The sequence below is a fragment of the Anomalospiza imberbis genome, chromosome 22 (assembly GCF_031753505.1).
Source record: "Anomalospiza imberbis isolate Cuckoo-Finch-1a 21T00152 chromosome 22, ASM3175350v1, whole genome shotgun sequence".
NCBI classification, from domain to species: Eukaryota; Metazoa; Chordata; class Aves; order Passeriformes; family Viduidae; genus Anomalospiza; species Anomalospiza imberbis.
Genome location: NC_089702.1, coordinates 4,552,274 through 4,569,781, shown reverse-complemented (window position 1 = coordinate 4,569,781; position 17,508 = coordinate 4,552,274). Strand labels below are relative to the sequence as shown.

General features: G+C 44.8%; 1 protein-coding gene across 3 annotated transcripts; it reads right to left on the bottom strand.

The window, feature by feature from the left end:
* Positions 1 to 701: 701 nt before the first annotated feature.
* On the bottom strand, positions 702 to 16,650 carry DCAF7 (DDB1 and CUL4 associated factor 7). 3 transcript variants are annotated; one of them, XR_011005755.1, is made up of 8 exons: positions 16,457 to 16,650; positions 12,084 to 12,242; positions 11,660 to 11,771; positions 10,502 to 10,620; positions 9,722 to 9,931; positions 9,055 to 9,172; positions 8,330 to 8,558; positions 702 to 1,262 (listed from the first exon to the last, which is right to left on the bottom strand). XR_011005755.1 is itself a non-coding variant. In XM_068211973.1 (7 exons), the coding sequence occupies exons 1-7, from the start codon at positions 16,592 to 16,594 to the stop codon at positions 8,386 to 8,388; spliced, it is 1,029 nt and encodes a 342-aa protein (XP_068068074.1). In that variant the 5' UTR covers positions 16,595 to 16,649; the 3' UTR covers positions 3,311 to 8,385. The 3 variants fall into 3 exon arrangements, 1 of the variants encoding a protein (XP_068068074.1); XR_011005756.1 differs by lacking the exon at positions 702 to 1,262 and adding an exon at positions 2,209 to 2,371; XM_068211973.1 differs by lacking the exon at positions 702 to 1,262 and having other exon boundaries at positions 3,311 to 8,558; positions 16,457 to 16,649.
* Positions 16,651 to 17,508: the final 858 nt, after the last annotated feature.

Here is a 17,508-nt window from a genome sequence, read left to right as displayed (position 1 = left end):
ACCTGTCAAGCCTAATGTGTAAACTAACAATTTTATCTCTTGATTTGTGGCTTCCCCATTTTACAGACATTCTCGCATCACTATCTACATGCAAGTGCCATCAGGACTTTTTTTGGACCACTACAGACCCCCACACCTTTTTTTTTTTCCCTCGACAAGCTGGTAAATCCTTCCTGAACTGGAATCCAACTTTCTACCAAAATCAGTGCCCCTTTCTTGTGTAACTTGAGGAAAAAAAAAAGAATAATTCCTTTCTGACTTTTACTCTGTACTTAATACTGTACTGGTTTTGTGCATAATCACAGAATCCCAGAAGGGTTTGGGTTGGAAGGGGCCTTAAAGACCCCCCCAGTGCCACCCCTGCCATGGCAGGGACACCTTCCACTGTCCCAGGTGCTCCCAGCCCCAGTGTCCAGCCTGGCCTTGGGCACTGCCAGGGATCCAGGGGCAGCACAGCTACTCTGGACACCTGTGCCAGGGCCTGCCCACCCTCCCAGGGAGGAAATATCCCATTGAATCCTTCTCTCTGTCAGTCTGAACCCAGTTCTCCTTGTCCTGCCATTGCAGTTCCTGATGAGGATCAGGTTGGTTGTTTTACACCAGCTGATATTCCGTGGTTCTCCACCCCGATTGTCCACATCCTTCCAAAGCTGCAGCTTTCCAGCAGAGAAGCTTCACTCCTGTGAACAGCACCTGCAGAACATACTTCATTCTTGAATTTATTCAGATTGTCTGATGCCATTTAATGTAAAATCATCAGTAAAGATATTCACAGAGACTCTCCAGGAGCTCCTAGGTTCCCAGTCAGCCCATTTGTTTTAAAGGAACTTTATAAGGCCTAATTGTTTAATGCTATCACGCAGCATCAACTAAGAAAAGGAAGTGCAATCCCTATTTTAGGGACTTACAGGCATTGCACAGAGAGACAGTGACTTGTTAGAAGTTACACAGGAAGTCTGGAGTAGACCTTTGGGATTTGACTCCTGGCATCTTCTCCTAGTGTCTTATTCACTATGCCATCATCTTATTTTCTATTTTGGTAGTATTTCCATTTTCTGAGGCATACCTGACTCAAAGAGCCCCTTTTCCTTGCTATCAGATGTACTATTTCTTCTTTCCTTCCTGCTTCCCTTCTTGTTTAGGTACACACATCCTTCCTGGGGAGCTGAGCAGGCTCCAGGCTGAGCCTTATCCCATGCCAAAACTTCCTTATTCCACATCTTGGACTCCACAGCCACAGAAGGGAGCAAGGAGGAGAAACCCTGTAAACAGAACCGGAGAATCCTTCAATGGTTTGGGTTGGAAGGACCTTAAAGGCCATCCATGCCACCCCCTGCCATGGCAGGGACACCTTTCACTGTCCCAGGTTGCTCCAAGCCCTGTCCAGCCTGGCCTGGGACACTGCCAGGGATGAGGTATCCAATCTTCAAAGGATGCAAGAAAGGGTCCTGCACTGTCGTCAGCAGATGTAAGAGTAATCTCACTGATCCCAGGCAGTTCTGTCTCCTAAAAATTTCTTGTTGTGTTCTCAGCTTTGAAAGGAAAGAGAATGGAATGCTATCATCATTACCCAGCTCTAGGACAGCATGGCAGGATTTTTATGGGCCCAAATGTACCTCTCCCCCAGCAGAGACATGAATCATGTGAAACTCCTGTGAAACACGCCTGCAACAGCCTTTCTCCGCCGGGAGGAGCAGGTGTGCACCTGGAGCTGTCCTGCTGCCCCGGGCTGGGCCTGGCTGCCAGCAGCATTCCAGCAGAGGGGGCTCTGAAGCTGGTTAAAAACCAGAAGCTGTTCTGCCTTTGGAATGGCAAAATTAGAGAAGGAAGGGGAGGAAGAACGTTAAAAATATTACATGCTTTTAGATCATTACTTCCTCCGAGCTGACAGTCTGGACTGTTTCTAAAACAGCACGAATGAAAAAGCTCAAAATGAAATGCTTCTCCCAGTCACAGGCCCCAGAATAATCTGAGAGACCATTTTTTCTCTACAGCTATTGCTGTGCATTGTGTTACCACAGAGGGTTTCTTTCAAATATTTTCGAGCCCTTTACTGATTGCTGATTAAAAATGTGCTTTTCCCTTACAGCTGGTATCAGAGCAGGAGCTTTCCCATGGTCACAGAGCAAGACAGCTGTGCCAGATGTTGGCTGTTCCATAGTATGTGTCTTTTTTTCTACCTACGCTCCTCTTCATCATTTTATGGCACTTGTTTTGCCACACTGACAGGCAGCCTGCTTCACCCATTATCCACCAGTCCACCGCTTTTTGCACCGCTCCAATTTGCACAAGCTGCCTCCTTCCACCACAGTGGCAGCTGAGAAAGTTTCTCTGGAGTATTCCAAAGCACAGATCCACGGACAAAAATAATCTGTGAGGATGCAAATACATTTCTAGGGTAAAAGATAAACAATTATTAGAAAAAAAAGTATTTTTCTGAGCAGGAGTTACTAACAAAGTCCATATATAGCTTAAAAACCACTGCAGTATCTTTGCAGACACTCTCGCCACTGTGCTCATGAAGCTTAGTAAGCTTTTATTTCAAAGCCAGTACACAAAGAATTAGAAAGAAATCCAACCATTTAGTTGAACTAGATTTAATCTAAGTGCTTAAGGAAGTCATCAGTCCTGCTTGCCAAGGCCTAAGGTACAAATTTCCAAGCTCTGCCGCACTATTCTCCTCTTGGCCCCAATTCCAGACACGACAGTAGTGACTGAGTGTGTGGAAAAAATACCCTTTAAGAGAGGTCACCCTGCCCAGGAGAGACTTAAAGCTCCAGAAGTGCCCAACTGCTTTGTTTTCACTTTGCCTATATTCAAAATCCTTCAGTGACTAATTATTTGAATTCTAAAAAAAAAAAAAAAAAAAAAAAAAAAAAAAAAAAAAAAAAACCCTCTTCCCCTCGTCTTAAAAACAAAACCCCACAGCAGATAATTCCCATTTTTTTTTTGTGCAGGGAACAAGCAAAATGTTGGAAAACATGAGCAGAAACAAAACTGGAATACACAGGCCCTGCAGCAGACTTTTAAGAAAGCAAGTATTTAATGTACAGCTGCATTAACCATTCTGTTGGAGTTCTGTCGTGACTGGGTTCCTAATAATGTATTTGGGGAAACTTCCAACTTAAGAGTAGGTGGAATTATCAAGTTTGTTTGGGTATTTGTAGGACGAGGGATCAATATACTTCACCAGCTCTGCAGAGGCAAGGCAAAGCATTCTTAGAGCACCTAACTCCGCACAGAAGAAATGAAGTTCATTTGTAGTTCCCTGCTCCCCCCAGGTTTTCACTCATCACACAGGGAACTGCAGTCAATCTACAAATGTTCCGTTTTTATTACAAAGTATGAAAGGCAGAAAATACTGTACCTAATACACAGGAGGCCGAAACTTAGAAAGAAGGTTAAAAAATCTGAATAAAACTACATAGGAAGCAGGAAATAGCATAAAAGGATGCAACATTCCACTTTCAAGCGAGTTCAGAAAATTGCCTTAAAATTTACAGTTTCAACAATATGGTTCCATGACTCAGGTGTTAAAATCCATTGTAACAAACCCTTTATATTTTCTGCATAAAAATAAAGGAATATAGGGACACTGCAGTTATCCATGTCAACAATACATGTCTGTTGAATAGCAGGATACTGGGACTCCTCTAGGACAGAATAGTAGCAAAGTTGCAGGTGGAGAAAAGGACAGAAGTAAAATTACTATTGCTTTAACATACTCTAGTGAGAACAAGAAGTCAGGAATCTCATATGGATGTTTGTACAATCATGCTACAAAGATTACACCTTCAGGAAGTTACCACAACGGGACTGTGAATGGGGAGAGCAGAAGGGAAAACACACCTAAAATTAGTATCTCCTACCCGGCTACTGGTAACAAAAATGCTTCGGCGCAATGGGTTTAAATTACATTTTACACTGCTAGCAACCCAAGGGTTAAAAAAAAGGTTATTTTTAAATAGTAGATTTCATAATTCCTATTTCCCAAGTTGTCAAAAAAAGCAATGTACCTTTTTCCAGCTGCACTGGGACTCTGTCCTGCTCTGGTTCTTGCCTTTCTGCCTTGCTAAGATTCCACAGGCCCACCCTCAGCACTAAGAGGGGGCTGGAGTTGCATGTGTTGCACATGGAAAGCAAACTCACAAGGAATGGGAGCTGGAGCACAGGCTGCAAATGGCCACAATATTTTTTCAGGAAATAGCTTTTTTTTTTCCCCCTTAATTTTGTTAGATTTCCTATAAAGAAACAAGCTTGATGGAAGCCACTGAGATAATTTTAATTATTTTTACGACTATGGAAATTCTTGCATGATGCTAAGTATCAGAGGCTGTACAAAAGGCCACTGAGGTCCTTGGCAGACACACTTGTCACGTGAAACAGGCAGCAGCAACTCTCACAAGTCCCTTTGCATCTGGTGTCTGTCATGAATCAACAGATGAGCCTTCAGTGACTGGTATTTAGCTGCATTTCTAATTACTGTTCTTTTTACTGCTGGTGAAAGGTGCTGATGGGAAGTTCTGGAGATCTCTTCCAGAAAACAAACCAAGTCAGGGGCACCCTAAACTCTCCTCAATACCCTCAAGAATGAAACATTTCTGACTTCTTGGGTAAGCAGGGGAAGTACAGCTGCATCAGAAAGTGCTCTTTAAGTGCCACATACAATTAATTCCCTGGATTCTCTGCAAAGATCAAGAGGAACTGGGACAGAGTTGACAGTGACTTGCTCATTGCTTTCCATGTCCCCAGAACAGTAGGTACAGGCTTGCTCTGAAATACTGGTCTGAGAGCAGAAAGCAGGAAACACGTGTTAGAGAGAATTTGTGTAACCTGACAGCATAACAGCATGCATTTGAGGTGGTAGAAACCCTTTGCTACAAGCAGTGGGAAAACTCAGCCCTTTAGTACTTTGATGGGACTGAAACTGTGCAGTCTGCTGAGCCCAGAGCTTGGCTGTGCTGCTGTCCACTCTTTCCAGTGTGTCTGGAAAGAGTTAAAACACCACTAACCAGCCGGTCAGTTCAATGCTTCAGGCTGCGTGAATTTACAGGCAGCAGCTGCAGTTTCTCTCTCACAAAATTCAAGTTATCCAAAGACTCCAGGCGCATCCCGACACAACCAACGCGGCAGTGTCATCATCATGCTCCGATGGTAAAGAAGAGGATTCCCAAACACCACTAAGTTCCTAGACAAAAAGGACTCTCCGGGGGACACGCAGCAGTACGCCCCTTGGGTTGGCCTTACAGGACAGTGTCAGTTTCAGAACATGAAGCTTCAGTTTAACATTTACAGCCTTGTCAAGTGCTCATGTTTTTGGCTTTCAGTAAAAACAAGTGAGGGTCCACTATGCCCCCAGTTTAGAATTTTGGTGATGGTTGTTATTTAACATTTTCTACACAACACAGACAAATTCCTACCCTACAAGGGCTGAGGAAAAGATGATTCTCCTCCTAATCTTACCAAAAAGATACTTGTTAAAGTGCCATCTGCAAGACAACAAAACGGACCCTCTCAGCTCCTTATTTCCACGGACAACAAGCACGAGAACATCTGTGAATTCCGTCCATCAGACTCCTCCCCTCACCTGGTCTCTGGCAGGCTATGATCTACACTTGAGACTGAGGCAGCTTCTCATTGCACCACGAGGCAAAAATAGAGCTTTTCACTATTATCCAGAACATTCAGTAGAGTAATTACCACTAAGTTTTGAAAGGATCATTAATTCTGACTTATGAGAGGCAATGCCTCCCCTGTTAAATACATTTCAAGGTTCCATAAGAAACAACCTGTTTTAGCAGTCTCCTTTCATATTATTTGAAACCACTGTGTTTTCTTTCTAAATAGATTGTCAAAGCACTCAAATCCTTGCCTTTTTTACACACAAGTACAATTCCCATAAATGCAAGCTACCATAGCCCTCCTCATTTAGACAGTTTACGGAGCTGGCACACTACATGCTAATTCAACATTCAACTTGTTAACTGCAGTTTTTCACCTCAATAACAAGTTTTACATCATCAACAGATGCAGAATCTACCTGGCTGTTCAGACCATGAGTTCCTTTATACAAGCTCTCTTCTAATTATCTTAGCATTCATCTTTGACTCATGCCATCTGTACAGGAATGAACTTTGAAGCAAAAAGGGGACATGGAAAGTACTAACATTGCAGGTAGTTCCCTCTTAGTAACAGCACGTTTTGCCTGCCATTTGTAATTAAACAGAGCATGACAAGCCTGTGAATGTATTTCAGATGACTCCTAAAGCTGTGAATGCCATTAGCCGCCCCTGCTAAGAAAACCCCAATTTTTGCTTCATTCTATGTAAGTTTTTTCCAGTTTCAGATCAAGTGCTATTGTAAAAAGTGATTTTTTGGCTAACACTGCTCTGACATCTAGCTACAGCCTGTCTGTGGAACACACTGCTCTCAGTACTGCTGCTAATAAGAAAAATTGACCTTCAAGTCAAATCAAGCTTTGTCAGAAATCCCACAACTGAACACACTGACAAAACATCAGCTTGAAGAGTGTTAGTCTCTTGGTTCTCTGCTATCAAAAGGAGTGATGGAATACAGCTGCCCCTAATGAATTCCTATCAAATTCCTGAGGCAATGCTTTTCTAAGCTCCAGGATGAGAAGCAGCCTAAAGAAGAGTATTTCACTATGTCCAGAGTGACAAAACTTTGCAGATTCTGTTCTGTATTTGACAGTGTTCTGTGTCAGCTTCAGTGTTCCACAGCAATTGCTCTCCCAACTTGCCTTTCCTGCATAAACTGACAGGATGCAAGTTTGCCAGTGTCCTACTATTTATAATCTGCCTCCAGTTGCAGGTGAATAATCATTAGGTGGAAAGAATTTTGATGGTTTCTGACATTTACATAGGAACTGGGCTGCACACCCTTCCAGACCAGCTCTGGCTATCATGTCTTCATCAGAGAGCACTGCAGAGCCTTCAACACAGGACCTGAGTCAGGGTAAGACTCCAACAAGGATTTTTATCTTGCCTAATCCACCCAGCTTTCATTGAACAGTATTATTGCAGAGTGATCCACTATTCCAAACAGAAGCCCTCTGGCACATCCGCCAAAGTCAGGAGGATAACAAATGCCAAACCTTGGCCTCAATGGCACAGCTTCTTTCCTTCCAGATCCACCTCTGTGCATCACATTAGGGAGTAATTTCTTTCAAAAAAACAGCTTTCTTTTGGATAGCAGAGCAGCTTTTCTGACTTGTCTTGTTCATTCAACAAGACCTGGCAGTATAAAGCAAATACACTTCAAAAAAAGATTGCTTTGCACTCCCTTCAAGACCTCCCAGGAACACAGGCCAAACACTACCTCCGAAGTACAGCCTAACCACAAAATCTTGCTCATATTATTTGCCAATCAAGCAAGCTACAAAGTGTGAAACCATTTTATTTTGATTTAGATAAGGTAAGTCTTCCAAGGGGAGATAATTTGACTGGAAGTGTCAATCCCAAGCCCATTACCAATACATTTTTTCAGGAATTGTTTACCTCCTGGGAGCTCATGTCATGCATGGATCTTCTTTCTCAACTATCACTGCTCTGTTTGCTAACACGACTGCAGGATACACACAAACTCAGTTCAAATTTAAAAATAAGACCTACCATAGTAACAACTGCCTTGAACATCAGAAAAGTGTAAAGAAATAGTGCAACAAGTACTTGCACTTCACAGCACCAGAAAATTCTGCCCAGGTCACCAGATACAGGGAGCCAAGGCAACAGTTAATTCTGGCAGGCCTTTACTGCCAGGGAGCCTGCAGTGTTACTGTGGTTTGTATCCATGAACAGGTCCTGCTTTGGACATAAGGAAGTGGATCACATATCAAAAGTAAGAATTAGGGAGAAAAACCTTACTCAATAGAAAGTTAGCCCAATATATAAAAAACATACAAACGTTTAAACAGTTTAGAGGCAGCAACAACAGGAATGATAAAAGATTCCTGCCAAGGTGGCCGTTAACTACATTGTCTTTTTCCCCCCACCTTGTTTTGCACCTGCATCTCTTAAACTGGTGGATGTGCTGCCTCAGCTGGCTGACAAACACATGGACATATGCAGCAACTTAAAAGCCTGCAAGCTTATTAATACAGTCAACAAACAAATATACAGAACTTTTACTGAGGGAAAAAGAATTTCACAAGAAAACCAGAACCCAGAAGTTCCAAGAGGCTCAGCACGTCTCTGCATTTTAGAGTCTTGAGAGACAGGAGACCCCTGCCATCGATTCTTGTAACAGTTTCTTGTAACAGTAGATGCAAAGCAACAACAGATACTGGCCACTTGACTGGTGATGTTCTTACTTTAGAGGGGAGGGGGAACGACACAGCCCTGCCTCACTGTGCATGAAGCTGCAAAGTTAGACTCTGAGGATCTCCAGGCAGTTGTTGTAGCAGATGGCTATCCAGTCTGGCTGGGTGGATGCCCACTGTACATTGTTGATCTCTCCCTCGGCTGTGTAGGCCAGGATGGGGTCCTCAATGGCACGAGGCATTTGCTGGATGTCCCAGATGAGAGCCTGGTGATCATCGGCTGCACACAGACAACAAAGGCAAGTACAGTCAGAGTGTAACAGTAACTCCATGTGTGCCTACTACAGGCTGTAGCCTAAGAGGCCAGGTAAGACATGTTCTAGTCCTGATCCATATTCAAGCCAGATGCAACAACACAATTACGCTCCTTGGATCATTATACATTATCCAAGACAGAGCTGATAAGTGAATGACCAGTGGAATGCAGAACAGCAGAAAACATTTAAGAACTGCATTACAAAAAAGCTAAGGAGCATTAAAATAACAGGAGCTTAGCCAGAGCCAATGTACAGTTTGGGTACTGGGCTCACCACTTCCACACAATAAACTCTAGTAGGTGTCTATTTCTGTAACATTTCAGGAAAGTTTCCTAATAAAGAGCTTCTAAATTCCAAGTATTCTTTAGCAAGAGGCAGAGAATTGCATGTACTTTAGGATGAAGAGGATTTTGCAAATGCAGTGGAAGACTCCGAGGTTCCCCTGTAGGTCACACTTACCTGCTGTACAGATGTGGCAGGAAGAGTGAGGTGCCCAGGCAATTCCATTTACACACGCTCTGTGGTTGTTTAACCTGGCAACAGGGGTGCAGGGAACTCTGACATCTAGAATCACAACCTTCAGGAAAAAAAAAAACAAAACAGCTACATTAATAAACTGCATTTTAAAAAATTAATTTATTCAAAATACAAACTGTTTTGAGGTAAGGCTATAAACATGGCTCTTTCCTAAAGGATGTGGTAGGTAAGTAAGCCGTGCTCCAAAGAACAGCTTCCAGTTGGTCGGTGTGCCATGTGTCTCAAAAGAAATCAGACTTCATAGGGGTCTTGTACTTCCCTGAAGCAGCCTTGGTAACAAACTAAAACTGGACTGGGAAAGAACAAAGTGACTCAAACACCTGCAGGTAAGACATTATGTGAAAATTATTGCCCAACTGCTCACAGACTCCTCTTAAAAATCAGCTGAAATATATACAAGCCATAAAGCTCAAATCTATAATGCCAAAGTCACTTCTTTAACTCCTCAGTACACTAAGAACTGGTCCTTAATCATACTTTGGGTACTGACACTGCCCCCTTATCATAAATACCGGGGTATAAATGAGTATCAAGCCACCTGCCCCAGAAAATCACATCAGCACCTAGGGGAGAGGCGCTGCTGCCTCACCTCCATGCCGTCCATGGCCATCGTGGCGAGATAGTTGGGGTCCTGCTTGTTCCAGCAGAGCCGCAGCAGCGGGTGGTGCTGGGGGTCCTCGTAGATGATGGTGCTGTGCTCCAGGTGCCGCAGGTCGAACATCCTCACCGAGCCGTCGGCGCCCACCGAGGCAAACATGTCCCTGCCGCCGCCCGCGCGGCTGAAGGCGATGTCGTACACCTGCCACACAGCACGGCACGGCTGGCACGGCACGGCACGGCTGGGGGGCTGTGCACACGACACGGCCTCCCAGTGCTTCGTGCTGCCTGCGCCTCCTTAGCCACCCGCCAAAAGGAGCAAATACATGCTTATGGAATTATAGTATCGCTCACTGAAATGAAAACGTATCCATTTCTCAGACTCGGGGGTTTTTTACATTAGTTGTTGAAAAGTAAAATGTTAAAATGAAAGAATTTTGCAAGCTGTTTACTGCCTTTGATATGAAATTGATTTAAAGTCTAATTTGATGCTTTACCTCATTTTTCTACAATATTCTGGAGCACAATCTGTTAAAACAAGCATGTTCTTAAGTCAAGAGTCTGTGATGAGTAAAAAGAATTGTTTCGATAGCCAGCAGTATTTAGGTACTCAAAACTGTATATAATTTTAGAAAAACTGTATACAAACTTACATAAATTATCTTTTTGAATCATTAAATTGTTCAAGAAAAAAAAAAAAAAAAGGAAAACTTCTGTTCCTTTTCTACTGCTTTTAAAAGATACAACGTAAACAATCAAAACCCCCCATCACCTCTTTGTCATGTGCAATAAGCTGGGTCTTCACGTGGCCAGACACCAAATTTACTCTTCCCAGAACCTGTCCTGTCTCCAGACCCCAAATAGTGCAGGTTGTGTCAATACTAGAGGTACCTGAAACAAAACCACTTCTATTAGCACAATTAATATTGTCACAAATGATTTAATCACTTCCTGGGTTAATGTAACATCCCCCAACATCTACAGATCAAAATAGCCATGAGAACAGCACAGAACTCAAATCAAGAATGTCAAACAGCCAGCAGCCTTCCGTGCATTTAAACGACCCAAACCTTTTAGCTGCAGAAATAGCCTTCCACACAGGAATAAAGTGTAAATAGCTCATGTCTGCTTCAATCTATTCTGAAGCCTGATGCAACTCTGAGATCAACTTTCCCATCCTGTACATCTCTTGTGTATGCCAAACCCCAAATTCAATCAGTGTTTTGATGGCGTGTTATTATTAATTGATTGTTGATGTGGGCTGAAGGTGGGGTTAGCAGTAAAGCTCTTAAGAGATGAGACATGTAACACACAAAAAATAAATAATGTAGTAAATAATTACTAGGACATATTATGACTGTTAATCTCGGGGCTAATCCCCCTGACATAAATGGCTGTTCTCTTCTGGGAAACAAACCTCTGCAGCAGTCATCCTGGATTCACAATTTGTCCCGTAGGCTATAATTAAACTTTAAGTGTTCAGCCCCCTCCTCCAACTGAATTAAGGACTCCTGGCTCTCCTCCTGCTGCTGAAACGGCTTCACAAAATACACAGCTCAGTGCACAGTTTTAAATACACTCCAGAACACTCTGAAATAAGTCACAGAGCTGATGGGGATCCTTACTCAGAACTGCAACAACAGCTCAGCAGCCTTGAAGGCCAAGAGTCCCTATCCCCAATGTCCCTAGCCCAACCTGAGTGACCCATTCTGCACTGAACAGGGCACCTTTCAACGAAAAAGAAAGTCCCCATGAGATGACTGTTTTCATTTTTTAATGTAAAACAACAGCAGTTTCTACGATGCAGCCGCCTGTGGTTAATTATCAGATCTACCAGTGGACATGCAGTGACACAACAGCAGTTACAGCCCAGACTTCATCAGATTCTATTAGAAAGTGTGCCAAAACCACAACATTTTGTCAGTCCTACCTAACAGGTAAGGATCCACTTCATTCCAGTCAAATGATGTCAGTGGAGCACAGAAATCCGAGTTCTTGTTGTTGTTCAGCAAACACTCCAGCCGGGTCTCAGTTTCACCCACCTTTAGAGAAAATGAAACATCTGACTTAAAAAGCAACATCACCTGACTTGTTTCCCTGGCACAAAACATTAGGAGTTAATCCTAGGTTTCTTTCCTCTCAGCTTTACATCCTAAAGCTCTGGAAAACACAGCCACCAGTTCCATTTTCAATAAGCTGATTAAAACAGCAATTGCCATGATAATTCTGCTTCTCTTATAGTCTTCCTAGTCACATTATTGCAGTCAAGGAAATCTTGTCTTGAGCGAAAAAGAGATCAATATATAACACAATTCAGTTCATGGCTCATCTTTTCCTAGGGAGGATTTACTCACTCTCCACACTCGCAGGTAGTCACCACTGGTGGCCAACAGGTCTGGGTAGACTCCCTTGGTGTCTGGGATCCACATCAGCTTTGTGGTGGGGTAGGGGTGATCAAAGGTGTTCCTGCAAATGAATTCTGAGCTCTCTTCATCCAAGCCAACAAGCTGCACCTGTGAGAAACCATATTTAAAAGAAAGCATTTTATCAAAATACTAATTTCTAATGACAGCATTGAGACTGAGTGTGTTTCAGGACATTTTCTGTCACCTCAAGGACAACATAAAAGGATCATCATGTCAATGAAATGAGAAATCGTTAAAGCGTTGCTGGGGCATATAAGTGAAGAGAATATCCATAATCACACAGTGCTTTGATTTGAAGAGATGATCCCAAATGAACTGAAATCCAATCCTAAAGGATTAAAGACCACCCTTCTCTTTTCCACATCGCAAAGCCCAGTTTAAATCACAGACTTAAACTGCACAAACATTATTCTAATTCATCCTTAACTGAGCTGATGCTGACAATGTCATCTTCAGAGAGCAAAACAAGCTGTAGTTTGCACAATTAAAGTGCATATTATGGAATTCTTGGCCATAACCTTGCAGACTGTGATGGATCATGTCAGGTAGCTGGCAAGCTTTTTCAGCACTACATGATCCAAAATGTTCTGTCACAAGTGCATGAAAAACTCATAAATTAATCGCATCAAAGAGGAAGAAAGTAAAACAGAAATCAAACTTAAAAAAAAAAATGGGGAGCTAAAATAGTTACATAATTATTCAAATGTTTTGTGTGAACAGACCAAAAAAGCAGATCTGCTGAAAGATTCTAGGTAACTGAATTCCAAATTAGAATTTTTGCACAATGATGCGTCAGGGGGAGGGGCTAAACTTGCCCCATTGTGAGAATGATGCAAAACAGAGCAAACAAGAAACTATCTCCACACAGCCTGGTCATGACAACACCTGAAGTAATGCTTGAAGTCCCAGACATGATGTTATTAGAAAAATATTGACATGTCAGAAAGTGTGCAGAGAACAAAAGGTGCTGGGAGGACTCGTTTAACCTGCAGTGACTACAGGACCCAAACAGGATGAAAGTCCCACTGTGTAAAATGCTGCTCAAACACAAACATTACTGGGACGACTCACTGCAATTAGTTTGTAAGCTGCTCACAGTAGGAACTTCCTAGTACTTTCCACACAGCAGCTTCCTCCTGGGAATAGTAGCTTAATGGACTTTTCTCTGAGATGTTTATCTGAAAAAAACCTAAATTTATGCTTATCCTGGGATAAGTAATTTGTCTAATAAACTACACATTTCAGCTAGATGGGAAATTTATCATATTTTTCCCCCATAACAGAAAATCATCAAATACTTCAGTTGATCTTAAAATCTAATTAATTTGCAGTTTTATGAGCTCATTTAGAGATTCTCTTAAATGCAAAGCCTTGTCCCCCCTCCACAATGAGAAGCTCCACCCTTTCCATCTCATAACAAACACTAAAAGATGCAGCCAAGTATGCTTCCAAAAACTGAAATACAGCCTGTCTTGCCCTCTCTTTATTACAACTACTCCTTACTATCCTTCACATCCTAGTATAAATCAGTCAAAAATCTCCCAGACTTCTGAAGTGACTGACAAATAGCTTTCTAACTCCTTTAGGGATCAGAAGCACTAAGCAGATTTTACAAAGGAGGCAAATTGTCCTTGGTGATAGAAAAATTTATGGCAAGGTAAGGCTCACAAGACAAATGACCTCTAATCATTTCTCCTTTGCTTATGTTTTTTTGCCACTCAGTATGATTGTATTAATCCTACACAAAACAATCAACACCCTCACCACCAGAAGCAAATCTCAAACAGCAAAGGATCCCCTTTCACTGGTGTTAATGTAAATATTCCTGCACTGCATAATCACATTTAACCCCTCCTCAGACCTTAAGATGAAGCAATTCAGCAATCCAGCATCTCTGATCTTTGACATGTTTAGGTGCAGGCCGGGTTAGAGAACAGAAATTGTGCTATCATCACCAGAGCTGCTGCAGCTCAGGTGCCTGCCCAGCCCTCAGAGCTGGAGCAGCTGGCAGTAAGTGCGAGGGGGAGGCAGGCACTGCTCTGCTGGGAGCAGGAGGAATGCCTGAGAAGCTCTGCAAATTCAGAGCTGTGACTCTTCTCTTGGGACTTGGTCACACACAGTCATTACAGAACCCCTCTACTCATCCTCTCGTGCAGGCTGAACACGAGGGGATGGAACATGGAATTATTTCTAGGATGCCAATTATATCAGAGCCCTGTCTCTCTCCCTTCTGCAAATGAGGCAAGAATGCTGCTGCACAAAGGAGTGCCTGAGGTCCAGCCCAGATAAGACTGGGCTTCCTTCCTTCCTTTTTCTTTCTTTTTTTCTTTCTTTCTTTCTTTCGTTATTTCTTTTGTTCTTTCCCTCTTTCTTTCTGAGAAAGACTGAGGTAATGCCTATGGGAAAGTAACTGTCAGTCTGGATACAATTTGAACCATTCTACATCTCCCTGTAAGTCTTTCCAGTGAGAAAACAAGGATCAGCGCGTTCAGTCTCAACTAGTTTTGTGATTTTGCCATGACAGTAGCTAGGAATGCTAAATATTTATTTGTTGCTCCAACACTTCAAGATAGGAAAATCCACATCTAATTTTAGCATATTATAATCCAAGCACTTATCAACGTAAAGCATAATTGCAACAGTGCATGTGAGTAAAGAAACACCTTTAATCAGCATTCCTTAACTTCTAAAAAAACCCCACCTCCAACTTGACACTAAAGAATCAGACAGAACTAAACGATGCAGAATTTGGAAACAACTTATTTTTCTTATATGGTTGGAGGAACAGTGAAGTAAGTCCACAGTAGCTTGAAAACCCCCTTAACTTTAATCTAATTAGTAACTACCTAAAATGACATTTCACAATTCTTTTAGAGCCATGTACAGTCAGAAAGATGTCCCTGCACCAATTAATCTCCAGCATTCAATCAATTTTTCTTTGCAGTGCAGGATCTTACAGAACAAATGACCTTCTGGCAGAAGAGCTGCCCTGAACCCTCTGTCTCTGAGGCACTGCTTGGGAGGAGGTGGAAATCTGGGAAGCACCTGGTCAGAGCCTGTGTGTCTGCTCCAGTGCCGGGAGCGAGCTGTGTACAGCACAACCTCTACTGTCTCCTAAACTGCCACCACAGCCTTGCACAGAGCCCTAGCCCCAACATCAGCTTTCTGACAGTATTTTCCACAATCTCCATTACACACCTTGACCAGGCTACCAGGCTACATGCTATAAACCAAGCTCTATGGGCAAACCTTCAGTTTCACAGAAATTTCAGGATGCTCTATAACTTCATCTTCTCATCTCTCCTCTACTTCTAAGTAATTCATTATACCAGACCAGCAGCTTAAAAGTTGCCCAGAAGTGACTGCACATGTGTTCTGAGAGATGAACACAGTCTTTGTCACCAGTGTGACATTCTCCACTTACACTTTGCAGGGAAACACTGAAGATACAATCTCATGCCTCATTACACCCTTGTTCTCAGGGAAAAGTACTGAGGAATCAATACTGAGAGTGGTTTATATACTTATGAAAAAAATTATCACACACAAGTCTTCCACAGCAAGAAAGTACATGAGAACAGCACATTTCCAACACAGTCTCAGACACCCTGTACGTCACAGAATCACAGGGATTGGAAAGGAACTCTCGAGATCATCCAGTCCAATCCCCCTTCCTAGGCAGAGTAACCTGGATCAGGCGACACAGGTACACATCCAGGTGGGTTTGGAATATCACCAGAAAGGGAGACTCCACAAGCTGCTTGACCAACCGGTTCCACTGCTCTGCCACCCTCCATGGAAAGAAGTTCTTCATTAGATTGAGGTGGAACTTCTTTCTATCTATATACATATATATGTACAAACTTCAGTCCTGGCTACAAACTTTTCTTTGTATTGCTTAAAAAGCCAGATATGCCCAAGCCAGGGAACCTTGTTTTATTTCTTTAGCAGCAGCATCCAGACTCGTCTCATACCTTTAGTTTCCAGCTCTTTACACCTCAGAGAACTCACAGCACGCGGTGCTTATGTGACCGAAGTCAACACAATCGCTAATCCCGAAGATCAGAGGTCACGAAGAAGCCCTGCAGCAGCGTTATCCCAAAACCAGCAGCACCCAGGGCTCTTCCCGGTCCCTCACCCCCGGGCTGGAAGGAGACCAGCCCGAAGCCGGTCCAGCGCCCGCACTTCGGGGGACACCTGCCGGCCCTGTGCAGCTTCGGGCGCCCCCCGCTCACCCCAAGCGCGGGGTGAGGCGGGCCAAGCCCTGTTCTGCCCCAGTCCCTGTGCCCACCGCTGCCCACCTTGTTGTTGTACTCCTCTACGAAGCTCCCCAGCGCCAGGCGGAACCGCTTGTCGGGCCGGACGCTCCAGTTCATGGCGTACACGGTCCAGGGCGCCTCATATTTGTAGATCTCCTTCCGCTTCCCGTGCAGCGACATGGCTGGGCCGGGGGGGGCCGCGGGCCTGGCCCAGGGAGCCTGCGGGGGGACCCGGCTGGAGCGAGCGGGGAAGCGGGGCGGGCCGGGGGGAGGCTCAGCGCGGCCCCCGGGACGGGGAGCGGAGGAGGCGCGGCACGGCCCCCTGCGTGTCGGGGAGCGGGGAAGGCTCGGCTCGGCTCTCGGGGCGGCGGAGGAGGCGCGGCTCGGCCCCCGGGGCGGCGGCGGGGAACGGGGAGGCCCCGGCTCGGCCCCCGGTCCCGGCCCAGGCCCGGCGGCGGCAGCGGCGCTGAGGCCGTGTGGGACTCGGCCTCTCACACAACGGGAACGGAAGCCACGCGGGGAGCCCCGCCCACTGCGCGCCGGTTGGATGCCTTGACTGTCATTTAGAGCGCCGGCTGCCTATTGGGTAATCTGCCCGGGCGCTCAGCCCGCCTCGGTTTTCTATTGGTCGGCTTGCCCTTCACTCCAAACGGACGCTCGCCCTCTGGCTGGGGTAACCTACGGCTGCGCTTGGCCCCGCCCAGGGGGGCGGGCGCGCTCGTTGTCGACATCTTATTGGCCAGCCGGGGTCGCAGTGGCTGGAGGCGGGATCGCGGGCCCTTCGCGGTGGTCGATTGGCTGGAAGTGATGTCAGTCACGCCAGCCCGAGGCGGGTGGGGCCACTTCAGGCTCTCGAGCGAGCCGCCGGTTCGAGTCCCGCCTCGGCCGAGCGGCGGACGGGCCCGGGCTTATCTCCAATTAGCAAGAAGTTAATTATGGTGCTTATTTTGTGAAGCAGCCCTGGCGAGTACTCGGCGTCTTACTGGGAGAAGGGGTGCAGCCGGCTGCCTAGGGAGCTGCTCGCTGTGCCCGGCATCCCGCTCGAGGCGGAGCGGGGCTGGCTGGATCCGCTGCGGGTTGTCGGTGATGCCAGC

Bases quoted from the DNA above. Each gene is read 5' to 3' on its own strand.
- DCAF7 (XM_068211973.1), bottom strand. From the start codon at position 16,594: ATGTCGCTGCACGGGAAGCGGAAGGAGATCTACAAATATGAGGCGCCC. The intron at 11,772-12,083 runs GTGAGTAAATCC...TTTTCTCTAAAG, and splicing joins ACTACCTGCGAGTGTGGAGA to GTGGGTGAAACTGAGACCCG. The intron at 8,559-9,054 runs GTAAGTGTGACC...GTCTGTGTGCAG, and splicing joins CTGCCACATCTGTACAGCAG to CCGATGATCACCAGGCTCTC.